We start from the raw sequence: 18,201 nt of genomic DNA, 5'->3' as shown, positions 1-18,201 counted from the left end.
GCATATGTACAGTACTTCTACAGGTCCGATTGGGCTCAATAATAAATGCATATGCAGTAAGCTCCCCATAGTGGTGGCTGCTCCAAGCTAGGATTAAATTATTTAAATGGGTTGTCTGGTCATAAGAAATTGATGGCTTTTCCTCAGGATAGGCCATCAATATCTGATCAGTGGAGACTCCCGGCACCCCCACTTATCAGCTGTTTAGAAGGGACCAGTACACTTGTCCGAGCGCTGCTTCCCCTTCATTTCTTATCTGCTCATGCTGTGAATCGCACAGCGAATCGAAATGGCAGCGAGACGTTACACCGCTGAAGAGGCATATGCCATGATCGCGACTACGAGGAACCTCCTCGTAGTCGCAGGAGGGTTAGTGCCCAGGTTCTGCCTGACCCTGAAACTGCCAGCAGTGATTGGTCACCCCCAAACAATTGCACCCCCCAAATCCCAGAATTTACTGCTGCGGCAGGAATTCATGTGCAGATAGAAAGGCTGCCTGTAAACAACTTTTTCAAAATGGTTTTATTTCCTCAGGATGACCCCAATTTCAATAGACTTTTTAAAATTAGGCCCCTCGTTAATATTTTTTCTCAAAATTTTTCAGAAATCTACGCCCCAAAAAATACATTTCAATTGACGAACCCCTGGTGCACTTCAAGGGCAGGCTGAATTTTCGCCAATATTTGCCCAATAAACGCGCCAGATACAGGATCAAGGTCTATAAGCTGTGTGAATCAGAGACCTAATACACACATGCTTTCTGAATTTATGAGGGGAAGGACAGGACAATACAGCCCCCAAACTGTCCCCCCATCCTGACCACAATTGGAAAGATAGCGTGGGACCTCCTGCACCCACTGTTTGATCAGGGGTACAAGTTGCACTTGGACAACTGGTACACAAGTTTACCCCTGTTCAAATGTCTTCTAGACAAAAAAAAAGTGGCGTGTGGGACGGTGCAAAAAAACCAGAAGCACCTTCCCAAGACCATCATTGGCCAATCCCTACAAATTGGCAAAAGCGGGGCATTGCTGCAGGATGGGGTCCTGTGTCTGAAATACAGGGACAAAAAAAGATGTCTGTATGCTAACATCAATACATGACACCGGCTGCACCCCTGTCCCCACATATGGATTCACATCGTCCACAATGAAGCCTGTGTGCATTCAGGCATATAATAAAGTTATGGGGTGGGTTGACCTGAATGATCAGGTGTTAAACCATATAGTGCCATGCAAAAAAGATAAATTTGGTACAAAAAATTGGCAGTGTACTTTGTCCAGATGGCACTATATAACAAAGAAGATTAAAATTCTTTTACTTGGAGACGAGGTGGGGGAAACGTCTGCTGCTTCATATAGTGTTTGCCGAATTGTTCCTGGGTAGCACTTTCCAAGTGAAGTGCCTGCCACAGGAAAAAAGGCAGGGCACAAAAAAGGTGCCGTGTCTGCACAAAAAGGGGTATCTGAAAGGATACCACATATCAGTGCGACACTTGTCCATCCAAACCTGGACTCTGCATGAAGGACTGCTTCCGAATCTACCATTCCTCCCTGGATTAAAAAATGTAATACTTTTAAAACCCCCACCCCTCCCTTTATCATTCTGGACTTTTACCCATTTTTAAAATTGGACATTTAAAAAAAATGTATAACAAAACTAAAAATTCTCATTATTCCTCTAGAAGAATACCTAATACTCTAACAAATGTGTATGATCTGCACAATTTTTTTTAGGGCCTATGCTTGTGGCCAAAAATCATCCAAGTAAAAATAAGGCCTCAAAATCCTTGTGGTGCTTATTCACTTCCAGGGACTGCTATGTGTCCAGACAACATATTTAAAACCACTTTGGGGGTATTTCTGAACTCAAAAGAAATAGCCCAATAAATGGTGAGGTGCTTTCCTTCACTTACATGCTCCGTGTCTGAAAATTCTGTCCAATAAATGAAGCATTTGTGAAAAATCGAACATTTTATTTTTCATGCTAGATTTCCACTAAATTCAGCAAAAAAAAACAAACTATGGGGTCATAAAAGTGATCACATCCCTAGATTAATTCTTTGAGGGGTGCAGTCTCCAAAATGGGGTCACTTCTTGGGGGTTTCCACTGTACCGGTACCTCAGTGGTTCTGTAAACGTGACATGGCACCCGAAAACCAGTCCACCAAAATCTGTGCTCCCAATAGCGCTCCCTCTCCTCTGAGCCCTGCCATGGGTCTAAACAGCAGTTTATTACCACATATGGGGTATTGCCGTAATCAGGAGAAATTGCTTTGCAAATGTTGGGGTGCTTTTTGTCCTTTATTCCTTGTAAAAATGTTTTTTCAGAAAAAAAGTAGATTTTCTTCTTCACAGCCCTAATTCAAATGAATTCAGCAAAAAGCTTTTGGGGTCAAAATGCTAACTATACCCCTAGATAAATTCCTGAAGAGGTGTCGTTTCCAAAATGGGGTCACTTTTTGGGGGTTTCCACTGTTTTGGCAGCACAAGACCTCTTTAAACCTGACAAGGTGGCTAAAATATATTCTAAACAAAAAGGAGGCCCCAAAATCCACTAGGTGCTCCCTTCCTTTCTGAGGTCTATGTTTCAGTTCATTACTACACCCACTAGGGATATTTCTAAAAACTGCAGAATCTGGGTAATAAATATTGAGTTGCGTTTCTCTGGTAAAACCTTCTGAGTTACAGAAAAGAAAGTATTACAAATGAATTTTGGCAAAAAAAATATATATATATATTTTAAATTTCACCTCTACTTTGCATTAATTCCTGTGAAACGCCTAAAGAGTTAACACACTTTCTGAAAGAGGTGCAGTTTTTAAAATGGGGTGATTTATGGGGACTTTCTAATATATAAAACCATCAAAGGCACTTCAGAACTGAACTGGTCGCTGAAAAAATAACCTTTTGGAATTTTCTTGAAAATGTGAGAAATTGATGCCTTGTAACATCCTAGAAAAATAAAAGGATGTTCAAAAAACGATGCAAACATAAAGTAGACATATGGGAAATATTAACTAGTAACTGTTTTGTGTGATATTACTATCTTTTACAAGCACATACATTTAAATTTAGAAAAGCGCTAATTTTGGCAAATAAATATTTAATTTATCGACCAAATTTTTTCACTAACATAAAGTACAATATGTCACGAGAAAATCTCAGAATTGCTTGGATAGGTAAAAGCATTCCAAAGTTATTACCACATAAAGTAACACGTCAGATTTGAAAAAAATCGTCTGTGTCCACAAGGCCAAAACGGGCTGTGTCCTGAAGGGATTAAGTTTCCGGCTGTGTGATGGGAAGAAATTGATCTGGAGCTCTGTATCAGAAAAACTCAGCTGCAATCCTTTAATTCACTTTAAATGTACGAAGCACATCCATACACAGTGCAGTATGTGTATAGGTGTGTAAAAAAACACAGCATAATTCTTCAGCTCCAGGTTTCGAGATATGAGCTCACCAACCAAATGGCAAATAAAGGTACATATAGATGTAGCCTAAGTAGTAGTCTATTCTTCACAAGAGGTGTAGAATATATCTTACACATCTGTCTGGCTCATTTAATTACAACATTTTAAAAACTTACAGATTTTCATATACAAATGATCAGCCGATAAATGAGCAAACGCTCGTTCATTGGCTGATTGTATCGTTTACGCAGTCTAAAATATTATCGTTGTGGGCGGCACATCTCCCTGTGTAAACAGGGAGATGTGCTGCCCACATGATAGAAATGTATGGGGACGAGCGATCGTAGTCACGAGCACTCGTCCCCAAACATTACTGATAATAGCTCCTTGTGAAATGTCTCGTTGATCGGCGCTCGTTTACACGCCTCTCGTCGGGCCGTGTAATATGACCTTATGCTACAGCTACAAAAATAAGGACTTTACTAATCTCACATTGGCTACACACGCGATACGGATTGGACTATGGCACTTAAATGTTTCTATGGTATTTTTTTTATATAGGATACATCAATCTTGAAGTTCATTAACAAATGCCATTTTATCTGAGTTTCTTTCAGTAACAAGAGACTAAATTCACAGAACTGCAGCAGATCTCGAAAAAAGGATGACACATTTACTTTGGCTTTTTTCACGATCATGTTCTGATGTATCTAGCCTATTAATAACATTGGCGCAGTTACATTTGAACCGTAAGGTCTATAGTCATAACATTCAGAGGTAACAACTGTAACAATATACACTATCTTTACTAAAAGCAAAACCTTGGTTCAAGTAGACCGCTCAAAGTCTTCATTATATTTTGCGACTGATTAATCTTCTCTTTATATTTTAAATGCAGATTCATTTTTTTATTGGCTATGAATTGTGCTTTAAAAAGATTTTTTCACTCTTTCAGCGGTAACAGAAATGTAGGTAGTTAGAAAGCCATTGCCCAGGATTAGGACAAAAAAATGGCAGCTTTTTTCTAAAAACATCAGAACATCTGTCCATGGCTTTTGTCTGGTATTGTAGCTCAGCTTCATTGAAGTCAATTGGGCTAAGCTGCAATACCACACTCAACCTATGGAAAGGTGTGGTGCTGTTTTGGGCAGAAAGCCGCCATGTTTTTTTCTTATTCTAGGCAACCCCTTCATTATGAGGGGCAAAAAGAAATTTGTCCGCATATTTTTCTTGGTAGAGATCAGTTGGTTTCTCCAAGATAGTGACTTAACTTTACCATCCAGTAAAGGTCAGGTTAGTGTATGTTGGAAGTTCCCTGCTTAACAACAGAGTGGTCGTATCCCAAATGAAGCAACATAATGCTCTGTTATGTTATTTCTAAGTAGTGCAGCTATACAGATAAAAGTTTTGTAAAATAAATGGATTCCCCTTGTGAAAGCAGCAATAGTCCTGTGATTTTGCACTAGGCATATCTTGCAGATCCTGGACCCTAATGCAAAATCTGTTACAGACCCCCACCTACCATGTGCCATTTAGGCCTGAGTGTGACTGTTATCTCTGCGCCACCAAATCTTCCTGTCTGCCTGCTCCAAGAGTAATGGCAGCCGTCACTCCAAACATATGACAGAAAATCGTAATAGTTTCATGCCACCATGTTTGAAGCTTTGTAGTGGTGCCAGGGCTCTTGATGAGTTACTAGAGTTGGTGAGAAACCACTCTGACCTTGTAGGCCAGTCCTCCATTTCTGGTGGACATCAAGATCTCGTAAACCTGGTCTACCAGCACTGCAGGTTTAAGTATGCGGGATATATAAACCAACTTCTGCATGCCTTCTTCTTTCATCATAACTCATTTTCATTTTATGGAAAGCCAGAGACCTCTTGGCAGGATCCTGGGTTGAACATATGGATATTTAAAAGTCACAGGAAATATACAGCCTGGTGGATGTTACTGCTCTCACTATATTGCCATAGTAGTTCTTGTTTATAGAGATGGATTTATCGCAACTCATATTTATGTATTGATGTAAATAATCATACAAGCGCAAGTATAATATATCAAAGTTAATAAATCCATAAACAGCAACTATTCCACTACATGTCATTGTGAGTTGTTTTTTTTACCATTAAATATATCCTGTAAGTTAATAGTTGAGAAATCATTCTTAATAATAGCGGAATCAATTTATTTGACCAAATTACCCATCAGTCTGCTTGGATGTATTTTTATGTGATGGAAATGAAACATTACAGTGTTACATCTGGCTCTCCAGCCGTCCCACTGGCATACATTTCTAACAGACTCATGCGGGACTGGCATGCTGTCAGATAGTATTTGAGAACTCCCTTCCTAAATTATTAAACATTTGGCACTTATTCGATCCCCAATAACAATGATTAAGTTCGGTTTATATCCCTAAAAATAGGGACACTCTGCTTGTAGATATACTTGGTTATACACAGGTTCTTCAGATGGCTATTATAGAATATACTGTAAATGTGTCATGCAGTTTAAAGATATACTCTGTGTATCAATTTCTCATGGCTTTGAAGGTCTCTGCTTGTAGTCATTGAATGAGAAACCTTCACTCTAAATTAATAGAAGACTTTACAGTCGATATTAAAGTTTTATGTGTGATTATAATATGACAGGATATATTCAAAATATCTACAAGTAAAAAAAATTAAGGTTCCCATTCAATAACTGCAAGCTGAGATCTTTAAAAATGTGAGGGATGTTGCACAATATTATTGATATGCCATCATGGAAAAAGTATTTTCAGCCTGGTACACGTACACACGCACACGTGTACACACACACACACACACACACACACGTACACACACACACTTTTTTTTTTTATAATGCATGTAAAAAACGCCATGTGTTTCAAGCTTTTCGAAATGGTGTGCTGTATATGGTGGTGTTTTTTATTTAGTGTCATTCTGTACATGTGTTTTTCATGCCACTTTTAAAGTCCTAAAGAGAGGCCTATGAAAAAAGTTTTAGAAAAAATGCCATAACTAGAGCATGCTGCGTTTTGGGGGAAAAAAAATCCACAAAGAAACGCTATAAAAATGCCACAAACCAAACACTGTATGTAGGTTGTCTCATATTTTACTATAGACTTTAAGGCCCCATGCACACGACCGTAAAAACATCCGTAATTGCGGGCTGCAATTATGGTACACAATTATGGTACACAATTATGGACCCATTCACTTCTATTGTGCACGGAGACCTTCCCGTTTGTTTACGGAAAGTTGTCCGGGCTGTAGAAATGTTCTGAAAATTATGGAATATGCCCGTTCTTTTGCATTTTACGGGCCATGCTCCCATACTATGTACTGACGGCCAGCTGTGCCTGCAATCGCAATCCGTGATTACGGGCACGACCATGTGCATGGGGCCTCAAGTAACATCTGAATGCAGCGTTTTTGGGGAAAAAAAACGCCAAAAAAGGCTGCGAAAACACCCAAAACACAAAAAAATGCTGTGTGTGAATTCAGCCAGAAACTCTGTTGATAGCCGGCCTTGCCATTCTGAGCAACCAGTGGGCAAAAATATTGCGACAGCCCCTTCTTGCGGGTTGCATGCAGCTCGCAGGATGAACTTTGCATATGTATTTTTATATAGGACTATATTCCCAATGACAGGTCACTCATTTGTGAATATTAAGTTCAGCACAAATAATATTAATGAATATTTACTGAAATCTTAAACAACTCTGGCGCCCTATCTTAATTTAGTAATTATGTGTTTGTATTATTTTTATTACTAAAACTTTATGTGTTCAGTGAAGTGTTTAACTGTGCAACAGCCAAAGTGATAATTCTGTCTCGTGAAGTAAACAGAAAGTCTGGCTGTTGGCAGGCAAAAGCAAAGGCTCTCTACTAGTAAGGTTTGAGAAATGTAAAAACATGCCAAATTCTCTCAGCAAATCACTATGTTTCACCACTAATTAATTAAGTATAATGTAACTAAGATAAAGCTTTGTTATAGCACATTAGTCCCCTGCTGTGTAGATAAACAAGGGCTTACACATAAATTTGCAGACATACGTATATTATTATGTTTGTATTGGTTTCCAAACTGATAAGGCCCTATTAGCGATTATTGTACAAATTTTTGTATAATTGTTCGAATATAAGAGACAATCGCTACGTATAATAGAGTGCAACGATCGATCGATAAATCGTTGGGTTTCCGTTGATCGCCAACATCTACCTGAGTAAAAAGATTATCGTTTGTCGCCACCACATTTCCTCATCCAACGATAAATCCTCCAGTCGTTAGAAGTTCAGAGATGAGGTGTGGGTGAACGAGCAACGATCGCAGTAAAGACTGAACTGCAAAAATCGTTAACAATTATTGTCACGTGTAATAGAACGTATTTCGAACGTAAAAGACTCACTAAATCATCGTTGCTTGTTCATGAAGAATATCTGCCCGTCTAATAGGACCCTTAGTCTCTGATTCACATTTATGAACAAAAATACAAAAAACTGCAGTTATCTTATTTTCTATGGGGACTGTGCATTATAAGGCTATGTTCAAACGTAATGGATTTGCCTTAGGCAATCGAGCGTGGATTTTTAAGAAAATCTGCAGCAGAAATCTGTAGCGGACACTCGGATTTCTGCCATGGAATGGCTAGCGGATCCGCACATGAGTTGACACCGTTGTAATTCAATTGAGCCAATCAGCAGCATTTCAGCGCAGAATAGTGAGCATGCTGTGGATTTTAAAATCTGCAGCGCGCTTATTATTCTGTGTGGATATTTTCCTGAGTGTGTGAATAGGGTATAAAATAACCCACTCACAACCATTGCTGGAAGAATGTGAGCGGATACTGTCAGGATTTAGCTGCAAAATCCGCGCCTTAATCCTGACAATTCTGAACGCGTAGACATGGCCTTAAAGAAAACCTTATACCTTGGTTTGGTAGATGTTTGAAGCCCACTCGTCCCACTTTGACCACCCAAGCTAATCAAACATAATCAGGAAGTCATTTGTTTGTATTTAAGAATTGTCACGTTGTTTCCCACCTACTGCAGACCATATTCACAAGAGATTTTTATTTTGGAAAATATACGTGTCGTCTGGTAAACATTTTAGGCAATGGAGAATAACAGTTTTAATGTGATTGTGTCGTTACATATTTATCCGCCAATTAATAGCTACATGAGTGTTTTGTGAAATAACATATGGAACAAAATGCTGTAAATTATAAGAATATTATGAATTCTGTGACAATATAAAAGCACAAGGTCGTGGACTGTGTGCATTTCTGCAGATCATGGAACTCTAAGGTGACTCCTAATATTCCTAACAATTTATAGTACTTTTTATTAAACACCTAAACTGCTGCTAGGAGATTTGTGTCCACCATTAATTGATATGAAACACCCTCATCCTCTTCACGAAGAACATCTGCAGCATCTGAGGTGTGTTTTATGATGTTTTGCAGCAGCTGGAACATATTACTACTGAAGAATCTATTTTTTTTAAAAGATAGGGAGCATTACATGTCAGCCAATCAAGGAGAAGGATCTTCCTGCAGGAGTGATTTGTGACATAGGTAAGTAGTGCCTATGTAGCCTCACAATCGTCAGGTTCCATTGACGTGTATTGTATGGAAGATTAAAGACTAGACATGCCCTCAAAGTGGTTTAAAAAGTATTTCGTACCTGGATCAAACTGGATAAGTCTTGAAGGGTTAGTTGAAAAATCTTTTCCATCCACAGCACTTACTCCATTCACCTTTGAATAAAGACACTGAATTAGTCCTTCTCGGTTTTTCCGAGTGTAAAGGCGCTATTACACGGGCCAATGATCGGGCCATATAAATATCTGTTCCCTTTATCTACTAATTAGTCTGTAAAATGATGTGGGAGTTCAAGTAGATAGGAATGTGGATAAAATATTTTATTGAACGTTACAGGCATTGTCCGCCTTGGCTATATTGGCATCCTAAAGGCCCTTTTACACGTGCCAATGATTGGGCAAATGAGTGTTCATGCGAAGGCTCATTCCCGATTATTATCCTGTGTAAACCGGACATTACACAATGCAGTGAGAACTTTGTTAAGAACTGTTGATTAGACTAAAGCCTTTACCACAAAATAGTTATGATCCTATGAACTATATGCTGCATTTTCCAAACAGAATATTTAAGCATTGCATAAGAACATACAGCCTGAGTATGCATTTCATATCAGCAGAGAAATGAACAATTATGTCTGTTACCTGTAGTGAAATAAAAGCAGAGTCTACAGAGTTACCCCAGCGTGTTATCTTCAAAGACACCAGTGCTTCAGTCTCACACACCTCATATATGGCCTCGGGCAACTCAATGCGAGACCATTTTATTTCCAAACTGTGAAAAATTAAAAGACCACGTTGAAGGAATAATTGCAGGTCACGTGTACTCTCATGCTGACTGATCGGCTGGTGTAAGGTATACAACAGAACTCCCAGTACAACATATGTCTGTCTGTCTGTCTGTCTGTCTATCTATCTATCTATCTATCTATCTATCTATCTATCTATCTATCTCATATCTATCTATCTCATATCTATCTATCTATCTATCTATCTATCTATCTATCTATCTATCTATCTATCTATCTATCTATCTATCTATCTATCTATCTATCTATCTATCTAATATCTATCTATCTCATATCTATCATCTATCTATCTATCTATCTATCTATCTATCTATCTATCTATCTATCTATCTATCTATCTATCTATCTATCTATCTGTAGCGCCCATGCCGTCAGGTTTAGGGTATGTTCACACGGCCAAATTTCAGACGTATACGAGGCGTATTATGCCTCGTTTTACGTCTGAAAATACGGCTCCAATACGTCGGCAAACATCTGCCCATTCATTTGAATGGGTTTGCCGACGTACTGTGCAGACGACCTGTTATTTACGCGTCGTCGTTTGACAGCTGTCAAACGACGACGCGTAAAAATACAGCCTCGTCAAAAGAAGTGCAGGACACTTCTTTGGACGTTTTTGGAGCTGTTTTCTCATAGACTCCAATGAAAACAGCTCCAAAAACGGACGTAAAAAACGCAGCGAAAACGGCGTGAAAACGCTGCGAAAAATGCGAGTTGGTAAAAAAACGTCTGAAAAGCAGGGTCTGTTTTCCCTTGAAAACAGCTCTGGATTTTCAGACGTTTTGGTTGACTACGTGTGAACATACCCTTACTCACCTCCCGACGCCCGCAACCATGGATCTGTGAGTGCTGGCCTCCGTCTCCCTCTTAGGAGATACCAGCACTCACTTCCGCTCCGTCCGGCTGGGCCAGCGCGCGCAATTAGGAAATCATCATCATCAACTGCCACGATTTCCTGGTCTATAAGAAGGCCCCTGGCCTTCTAATCCTTGCCTGAGCGTTGTTAGTCTTTCCAAGTCTGTCTCGCAAATGATCCATTAGTGTCTCCCGTTCCAGCTGTTACCCGTGCTGCCTCGTCAAGTGTCTTCTGCCACGTCAAGTGCCATCTGCCACATCAAGTGCCATCTGCCACGTCAAGTGTCATCTGCCACGTCAAGTGTCTACCGCTCATCGGATACCGCCCGCCACGTCTGGCGCCACTTGCCGCACCTGCCTCTATCCGTGCTGAAGCCACAGCCACCGCCCGGACTATTTCAGGTACCCAAGCATTACTATCTGCCATTTTACTTTCACATAGACTGTGACCTGGTCAGCTGCCTCCCCGCGGAGCGGCCTAGTGGGTCCACAAACCCAGTGTGCGTAACACTATCTATCTATCTATCTATCTATCTATCTATCTATCTATCTATCTATCTATCTATCTATCTATCGTATTCAATATTACATTTCTTGTTAAACAGGAGCAGTAAACTGACACCGAACAAAAAATTATTTCTTAAAGGGCACAAATGCAAATACGTTTTGTTAGCACTTTACTGTTAGCAGTTTTTCTTTAATGTGATCCTAGAGTGTAGGACAAGAGAGACATCTACTGGTGAAATGTAGTATTGCTAAGTACCTCAGCTGGAAATGGATTTCACAGCATGTAGCAAATATTAAAACAATTTACAGATCTATTTTTAGATGGATTTAATAGATTAAGCAAATCACATAATTCTTAAATCACATTGATCTACAATATTCATATTACTTTGCAATGAATATGCAGCAGCCAAAAAATGGCAACTGATTCTGTGCAGCCTGATCTACATAGAATGCTATCATTTGTAATGTTACTTAACAATTAGATTCATAGTAATGGGATATTAAACCTGAAGCCTATCTTATCTCCATTTGAGTGCAACATATTATTTCCTATGGCTGTTTTTTAAGGTCCATAAGTGTAAAGTTGCTGGGCTAGAAACTGAAGGAAAGGTACTGGACAGGTACTGGGCAGGAACCAAACATACAGGAGGTAGTGAGGGGCACCATCCTTCTTGAGCACAACGTAGCTGAAGTCTGCCCTCCCCTGTGTGTCTTTGTGGTGTCCTGGGTTTTTGTTGATAAATGTGACAGTTGGCGGGTGACATTCTTGCTGGGAGGTAATTTATGGGACCCACATGTCCAAACATCCATGAGGCTGGCATTCAGTTTTTTATTTATTGGTAAGGATATGGTATATGACTTTAAATACTTAATAAAGATGTCAACCCATTAAGGCTGGGTTCACACGACCTATTTTCAGACGTAATAGAGGCGTTTTACGCCTCGAATTACGTCTGAAAAGACGGCTCCAATACGTCGGCAAACATCTGCCCATTGCTTTCAATGGACTTTACGATGTTCTGTGGAGACGAGCAGTCATTTTACGTGTCGTTGTCAAAAGACGGCACGTAAAATTACAGCCTCGTCAAAAGAAGTGCAGGACACTTCTTGGGACATAATTGGAGCCGTTTTTCATTGACTCCAATGAAGAACAGCTCCAAATTACGTCCGTAAAATACGCCCCGCAAAACGTGAGTACATGCAATTACGTCTGAAATTCAGGAGCTGTTTTCTCCTGAAAACAGCTCCGTATTTTCAGACGTAATTGCAGTTATCCTGTGCACATACCCTAAATGTAAAGAATTTTGTACTTTATATTATTGCTTCATCGCATGTTTGTTTGTTTGTTAAAGGGGTTATACAGGTTTTTAAATTTCATGGCCTTTCCTTAGGATAAGCCATCAATATTAGATTGGTGGGGGTCCGACTCTCAAAACCCGGGGTTGTGTTTTCTCACTTATACATATCCGTATTTATAGAAATATGGGTTCTTCCAGATTCAGTAAGCAATGTTAGGCCTTGTTCACACAGTGCAGATTTTCTGCAGATTTTGGATGTATTTATAAGCTAAAACCAGGAACGGAACCTAAGCAGAAGAAATATATAAGGAAAGGCCTCATAGGTCTGCTCTTTTGGATCCAATTCTGGTTTTGACTTAAAAAATGCGTCATACTTCTTTGGTGCAATTTGCTGGTGTCAGATAAAGTCTGGTGTTGTATACCACTAGTGTCTAAAGGTACTTTTACACCAGCCAATTTTAGCTGGTGTAAGATGGCTTGTTGATCGGCGCTCGTTTTCTCCCTTCACAAGGAGCTATTATCAGTAATGTATGGGGTCGAGCGCTCGTTACTCCGATCATTTTTCTCCATACATTTATATCGCGTCGGCAGCACGTCTTCCTGTTTACACAGCGAGACGTTCTGACGACAATGATAATATTTTGAGCATTTAAAACGATACGATCAGCTGATGAACAAGCGTTCGCCCGATAATTGGCCAGTGTGCTATGGGGAGTACAATGCCCGGGATAAAAGCAAAAAGCTGATTACGTAATGCAGAATAAAAGAAGTCCAAAACTAACTAATGTAAGACACATATCTCTGGAAGTGCAACAATAACAAAAAGATAATACATTGCTACTTACACTTGAGGTGTAGCTCTGTTTCCAGATGGATCTGTAGCTTCAAACTTAACTGAATCTTCATACACGTCGACTGATGGATTTACAATATACAATAAGGACTTGCAGCTCAAATCCTTCTGTGTGAACTGGTCTGCAATAAATTTGCCTAGTAAGACAAATATTAGAGATTGATATTTAATTTTTTAACAGCAAAATGTTGTTTTGTACCAAATGTTCATTGCATAAAAGAATAGGAATTAAAGAGGACCTGTCACCTCTCTGATATCAATAATTGTATCCTCATAAAATAACAATTCTTGAGCATCTTTTATTAGAACTCTACCGTCTCTATTATTCCTCCTAGAAATGTATGAATAAATTAACAACTGGGTGTTACCTGTTGGGGGTGTGTCCCTGCACAGACAGATAATGACCAATCAGTGCTCACAGTCTCAGACTATGTAGGGACACGCCCCTTTGACAAGAGGAAGAGTAACACCCAGTTGTCAATTCATCCATTAATTTTGAAGCGTTCTTAGAAAATATGTTCCAGGATTGGTTTTTCATTAGGAATACAAGTATTTACTAAAATAGACATGTCAAGAGAGATGACAAGTCCTTGTTAACCCCTTAATGACTAGGCCTGAAAAGGCCTTTAATGACCAGCAAAATTGTTCCGTTTCTGCCTCTCCGCCTTTCAGCAGCCATAACTTTTTTATTTTTTCATTGTCGTGACTATATGAAGCCTTGTTTTATTGTATTTTTTTTTCTGCGTAAAAATTTACTGTGTAAGTTATATAATTTATTTTTGCGGTGTGAATATAGTAAAAAGCAATTCTCTGCATTGTTTTTTATTTTTTTATTTTATTTTGTTCACGTTTCACGCAAAATAAGCTGTTAAATTAATTCTTTAGGTTATTACGGTCATGTAGATACCTAATATGTATAGGTATTTTGTTTTTATGTAATGTATGGGCAATAAAATATATTTTATGAAAAATAATGATTTTTTTGGTGACATTTTTTTATTTATCTTTTTTTGTAAGATATTTTTTAATCCCTTTAGGAGATAACTTTATATAAAACTTTATTTTTTTATTTGTAAATTATTAGCATATTCCTGTGTGCTAATATATTATACTGCGTCACTATGACACAGGCTACTGTTAGGGCAGCACAGTGTGCCCTAACAGCAGGCAAACTGAACAGACAGTCCTGGGGTCCTTTCTAGGAACCCAGGGCTGACTGCAGGGGGATTCCCCGAGTTTGATCGCATCACGGACCGCGACGATCAAAGGGTTGAACAACTGGGGTCTGATTTTTTTTCCGATCCCAGCTGTGTTCAGGTGGCTTCTCTAAGTTCAGTAGCTGTAAGTTACAGCCCCTGCTTAATGGTTGAGCGCTCATTAGCCTCTACTACAGTGACGCCAAAAGACATCGCTTCAGACTGGGGCCCCGCACCGCCTGCCGTCAAAAGACAGTGGGCGGTTGGGAATGGGTTAAATGTGTTATTACATTCCGCTGGAATTACACCATCAATGTTATCTAGTATAAAAGGTAACAGAAACGAAAACATAAAATTAACATTTACAGCCTAAGAAATACTGTAGAAAACAATAATATGCTGCGCAAAGAAATGATACTGTCTACTACAAGACGGAGATGTATCACTTCATAAGTGGGCAGACTAACATTTAGATATCTGCAAAAGCTGGATGACAACACCCATGACAGTTATGGAAGTAATAGATATAGGTAAGAAATGGCAGTAAATAAATTCCTGAGTTTTTGACTTTTTTTTTAATATTATGAAAAGTGCTTCTATACGAGTGAATGCTGGGTTATTATTGATGGATTGTATTTATTGTATCTTATAATTTATCAAGTGTACAACACTGATGGGCATCATTTTGCATATGTGCGTTTTTATTTTGACCTTACCTGATATAACATTTTCCAGATATCCCCTCTGAGGAGTTCTCAATATTTTAAAGACAATTCTTTCCTCCTCTGTCCCTGGATCAATAGCCTTTATTTCCCTAGATGTTATGTAGATTCCATAGCGCCCATCATCGAGAAGCTGAACCTTTGTTGCACAGTAAAGGTGGACAATTCTAGGAATGGTAACATCTGGAAAATCCACCTATGTGAAAAATATTAAGACCACATATAGCTTAGATAGATAAATATTACATGAGTTACATGAGGTAGGTGTCGGCTAAACCCACATTTGATCAACAGCTGTCTCTTCCAACTCTCTGTAACTATGGACACTCAGATCGGTCCGCCATGCATGTTTATTTCACAGCTGTTTATTGTCCAAATAGTCATACAGAGGCTTGAGAAAGACCCGACCATTGTAACGGGTCGAAACGTTGCTTCTGTATTACTACTTAGGCACAATAAACATGGATTATTGAACAGGAGGCTGTTGCCTTTGCTACTATTTTAAATCCAGCACAGCGTCATAGTTTCTGTCATAAATGGAAGTCATGGCGTTAGCGTGAACAGAGACTTGGCCTGTTATAATTGCCACTTTTGGTGGGCATATGTCACATTAAGGAAGCACTACACCTAAATTCCGCAGCTTAAAAAAAAAGCGTTATGAAACAAATTGCTTATCATTCTCATGTTTCTGAACGTTCTCGGAACTGAAGATATGTAAGATACAGTAGTAATTATGGGACCAGGGATTTTTCTGGACTGTGTCAGTAATCCCATTAAAGAACTCTACAGTCAGTCTCGGACCAGCACTAAATGGCTGATAACAGAGACCCATTGTTTTAATTTAACTGCACAACAAATTAGATAAGATTTATATTAATTTCCCTTTGAAATTGTAAAGCAAGTGGGAGAAGCAGCGGTATAATAAAATGCATTCTTCTTATTATCTCTTTTTTTTCACCTTCATCACTCAATGTACTTTGTGTAAACAGCAACAGAATGTATGTCAGTCTACTGATTTTGTCAGGTCAGTTACTTGTAGAAATGAACATATCACTAGCACATGCTCCCTGTCAAGAAGATGAGATGGAATGATTTTTGGGTATAAAATCTGCAAGTAAAGGTGCTTTAACACCGAACCCAGAGCCTGCACCTCCGATCCCATACTCCTTCCTAAAACTATGGAAAGGCAGCTGCACAGGATGCGGCAACATTTTCTTATTTATTGATTGGACAGTGTTAATTGGGCGCATTACAGCAATGTTATTTGGACACTGTATGATTGTATTATTGGAGAACTATATGGTAAACCAGGTGGAGACCATCACTAGCTGGTACTGCACAGAGAACCATCCAACCAAATGCCAGTACTGGCTCTAGAACTGCTTATGATCAGATCAGTCCCAGTAATGGGACACTCCATCCATAAGGTGAATTCAGAAGGAATATACATACAGAATTCAGTTGTATCCCAGAAAAGCTCATATGTACACTAAAACAAAATCCTACAGACATCTCTAAGGTATATTTACACGCGGCAGAAATGTTAGGGAAAGTTTTGAACATACCCTTACATTCCTGATACATTTTGCCTTATTTGCTTCTTACATCAATCTTAAGAGTCAGGGAAAATTTCAATGCAAATGTTGCCACAAACTGGAATAATGCAGAATAGTAATATGTCCTAGAGACGAGTATATGTCTCTTACTCTCTACACTCTTTTATATGGAAAGAAAACAATCAACATGAGTGTAGCCGCCAGAACCATGTACCATGCATGATGTTCAAATCACATTGTTACACTTACCTGTATAATGAATGGCACTAGATCCATCTGCACCTTTCCATCAATAATAAATCCTTTATTTGTTTTGTCCATAACCAGAAATGTGAACTTATCAATCTGAGCATCTTGGCCTCCATGTCTGTAGGCAACATCCATATTATCAATATCTTTTTGGGTGAAGTTGTTCCTCTGCATTGGTACGCCTCTTAAATATATTTGCCCATATTGAGGGAGGTTGACCAGCAAAAACGTAATATTCTCCACGGATGTATCTGGGTCAGTTGCCTGAAGAATTTCTGGGGTGATCAACGCCATAGATCCTTTCACTTGTCTAAGACCACAATTCTTGGACAGTGTAGGAAGAGTTTTGTCTATCATCTCCACTGCTATGTCCAAGGTACCATGCTTTGTTCGCAGCCCATTGCTGACAAGGAATCTAGCAAAAAGAGGCAAGGGAGCCTTCAGCAAGTGTTCCTGTTTCACCATCTACACAAAAGAAATGATAACATACCTTTACTCAGGAGGATTTCCCATAATCTTGCTTGGGCATCTAATGTTCTGAAGTCTACGTCTATATTTTAATGCTGTAGTATGGTCAGCTATTTTTACATACTAACAACCCGGAATTGCGAATACTAAGGATAGGTCTAAACAGACAGTGCTGTATTATGATGTTTCCCATCATGTCAATTTATTCATTAATTTCCAGGAGGAATAATAGAGGAAAAGCACAACGGAGCATTCTAAGAAAAGATGCCCCAGAAGTGTTATTTCATGGGGAATGCAAAAATGTATTTTAAAAAAAAAGACGAAGAGATGACAGATCCTTTAAATGGGGATGTACTGACTTTACTGTATGTAACCATCTGCCTGTCAATAAACTGGAAGCTTCACCGTGTACCTATGCAATGAAGTTGAATCTTTGGTTTTGTGCCAGTACTTGGGTTAGAAGCTAAAGCTTATACCTTATGGGCAGGCAGATTTACACATAAAGTACTATAAAGCTGCCTGTTGTGACAGACTCTCTATAAATATGTGTTTTATTTATTTGTGAATTTCCTATGATCTCCAGCATATGTTTTAGACTCTTCTCCGTCGTTCTTCAAGTCCCCAGTCTGGCTATAAATGCTTTACTACTTTGTTTTCCATAATAAT

The 18,201-nt window shown here is 39.0% G+C and overlaps 1 protein-coding gene across 1 annotated transcript in view; it reads right to left on the bottom strand.

The window, feature by feature from the left end:
* The window catches only part of FREM1 (FRAS1 related extracellular matrix 1), a 210,583-nt gene that overhangs the window by 39,063 nt on the left and 153,319 nt on the right, over window positions 1–18,201 (bottom strand). The window contains exons 25-29 of the mRNA XM_075826720.1: window positions 17,068–17,482; window positions 15,257–15,458; window positions 13,337–13,481; window positions 9,665–9,794; window positions 9,106–9,178 (exon numbers count right to left, since the gene is read on the bottom strand). Of these exons, the coding sequence (XP_075682835.1) occupies window positions 9,106–9,178; window positions 9,665–9,794; window positions 13,337–13,481; window positions 15,257–15,458; window positions 17,068–17,482 (965 nt within the window). The remainder of the gene's footprint in view (window positions 1–9,105; window positions 9,179–9,664; window positions 9,795–13,336; window positions 13,482–15,256; window positions 15,459–17,067; window positions 17,483–18,201) is intronic.

Source organism: Rhinoderma darwinii, chromosome 1 (assembly GCF_050947455.1).
Source record: "Rhinoderma darwinii isolate aRhiDar2 chromosome 1, aRhiDar2.hap1, whole genome shotgun sequence".
Lineage (NCBI taxonomy): Eukaryota > Metazoa > Chordata > Amphibia > Anura > Rhinodermatidae > Rhinoderma > Rhinoderma darwinii.
The sequence above is the reverse complement of the archived record's forward strand: the minus strand, read 5'-3'. Positions and strand labels throughout refer to the sequence as shown.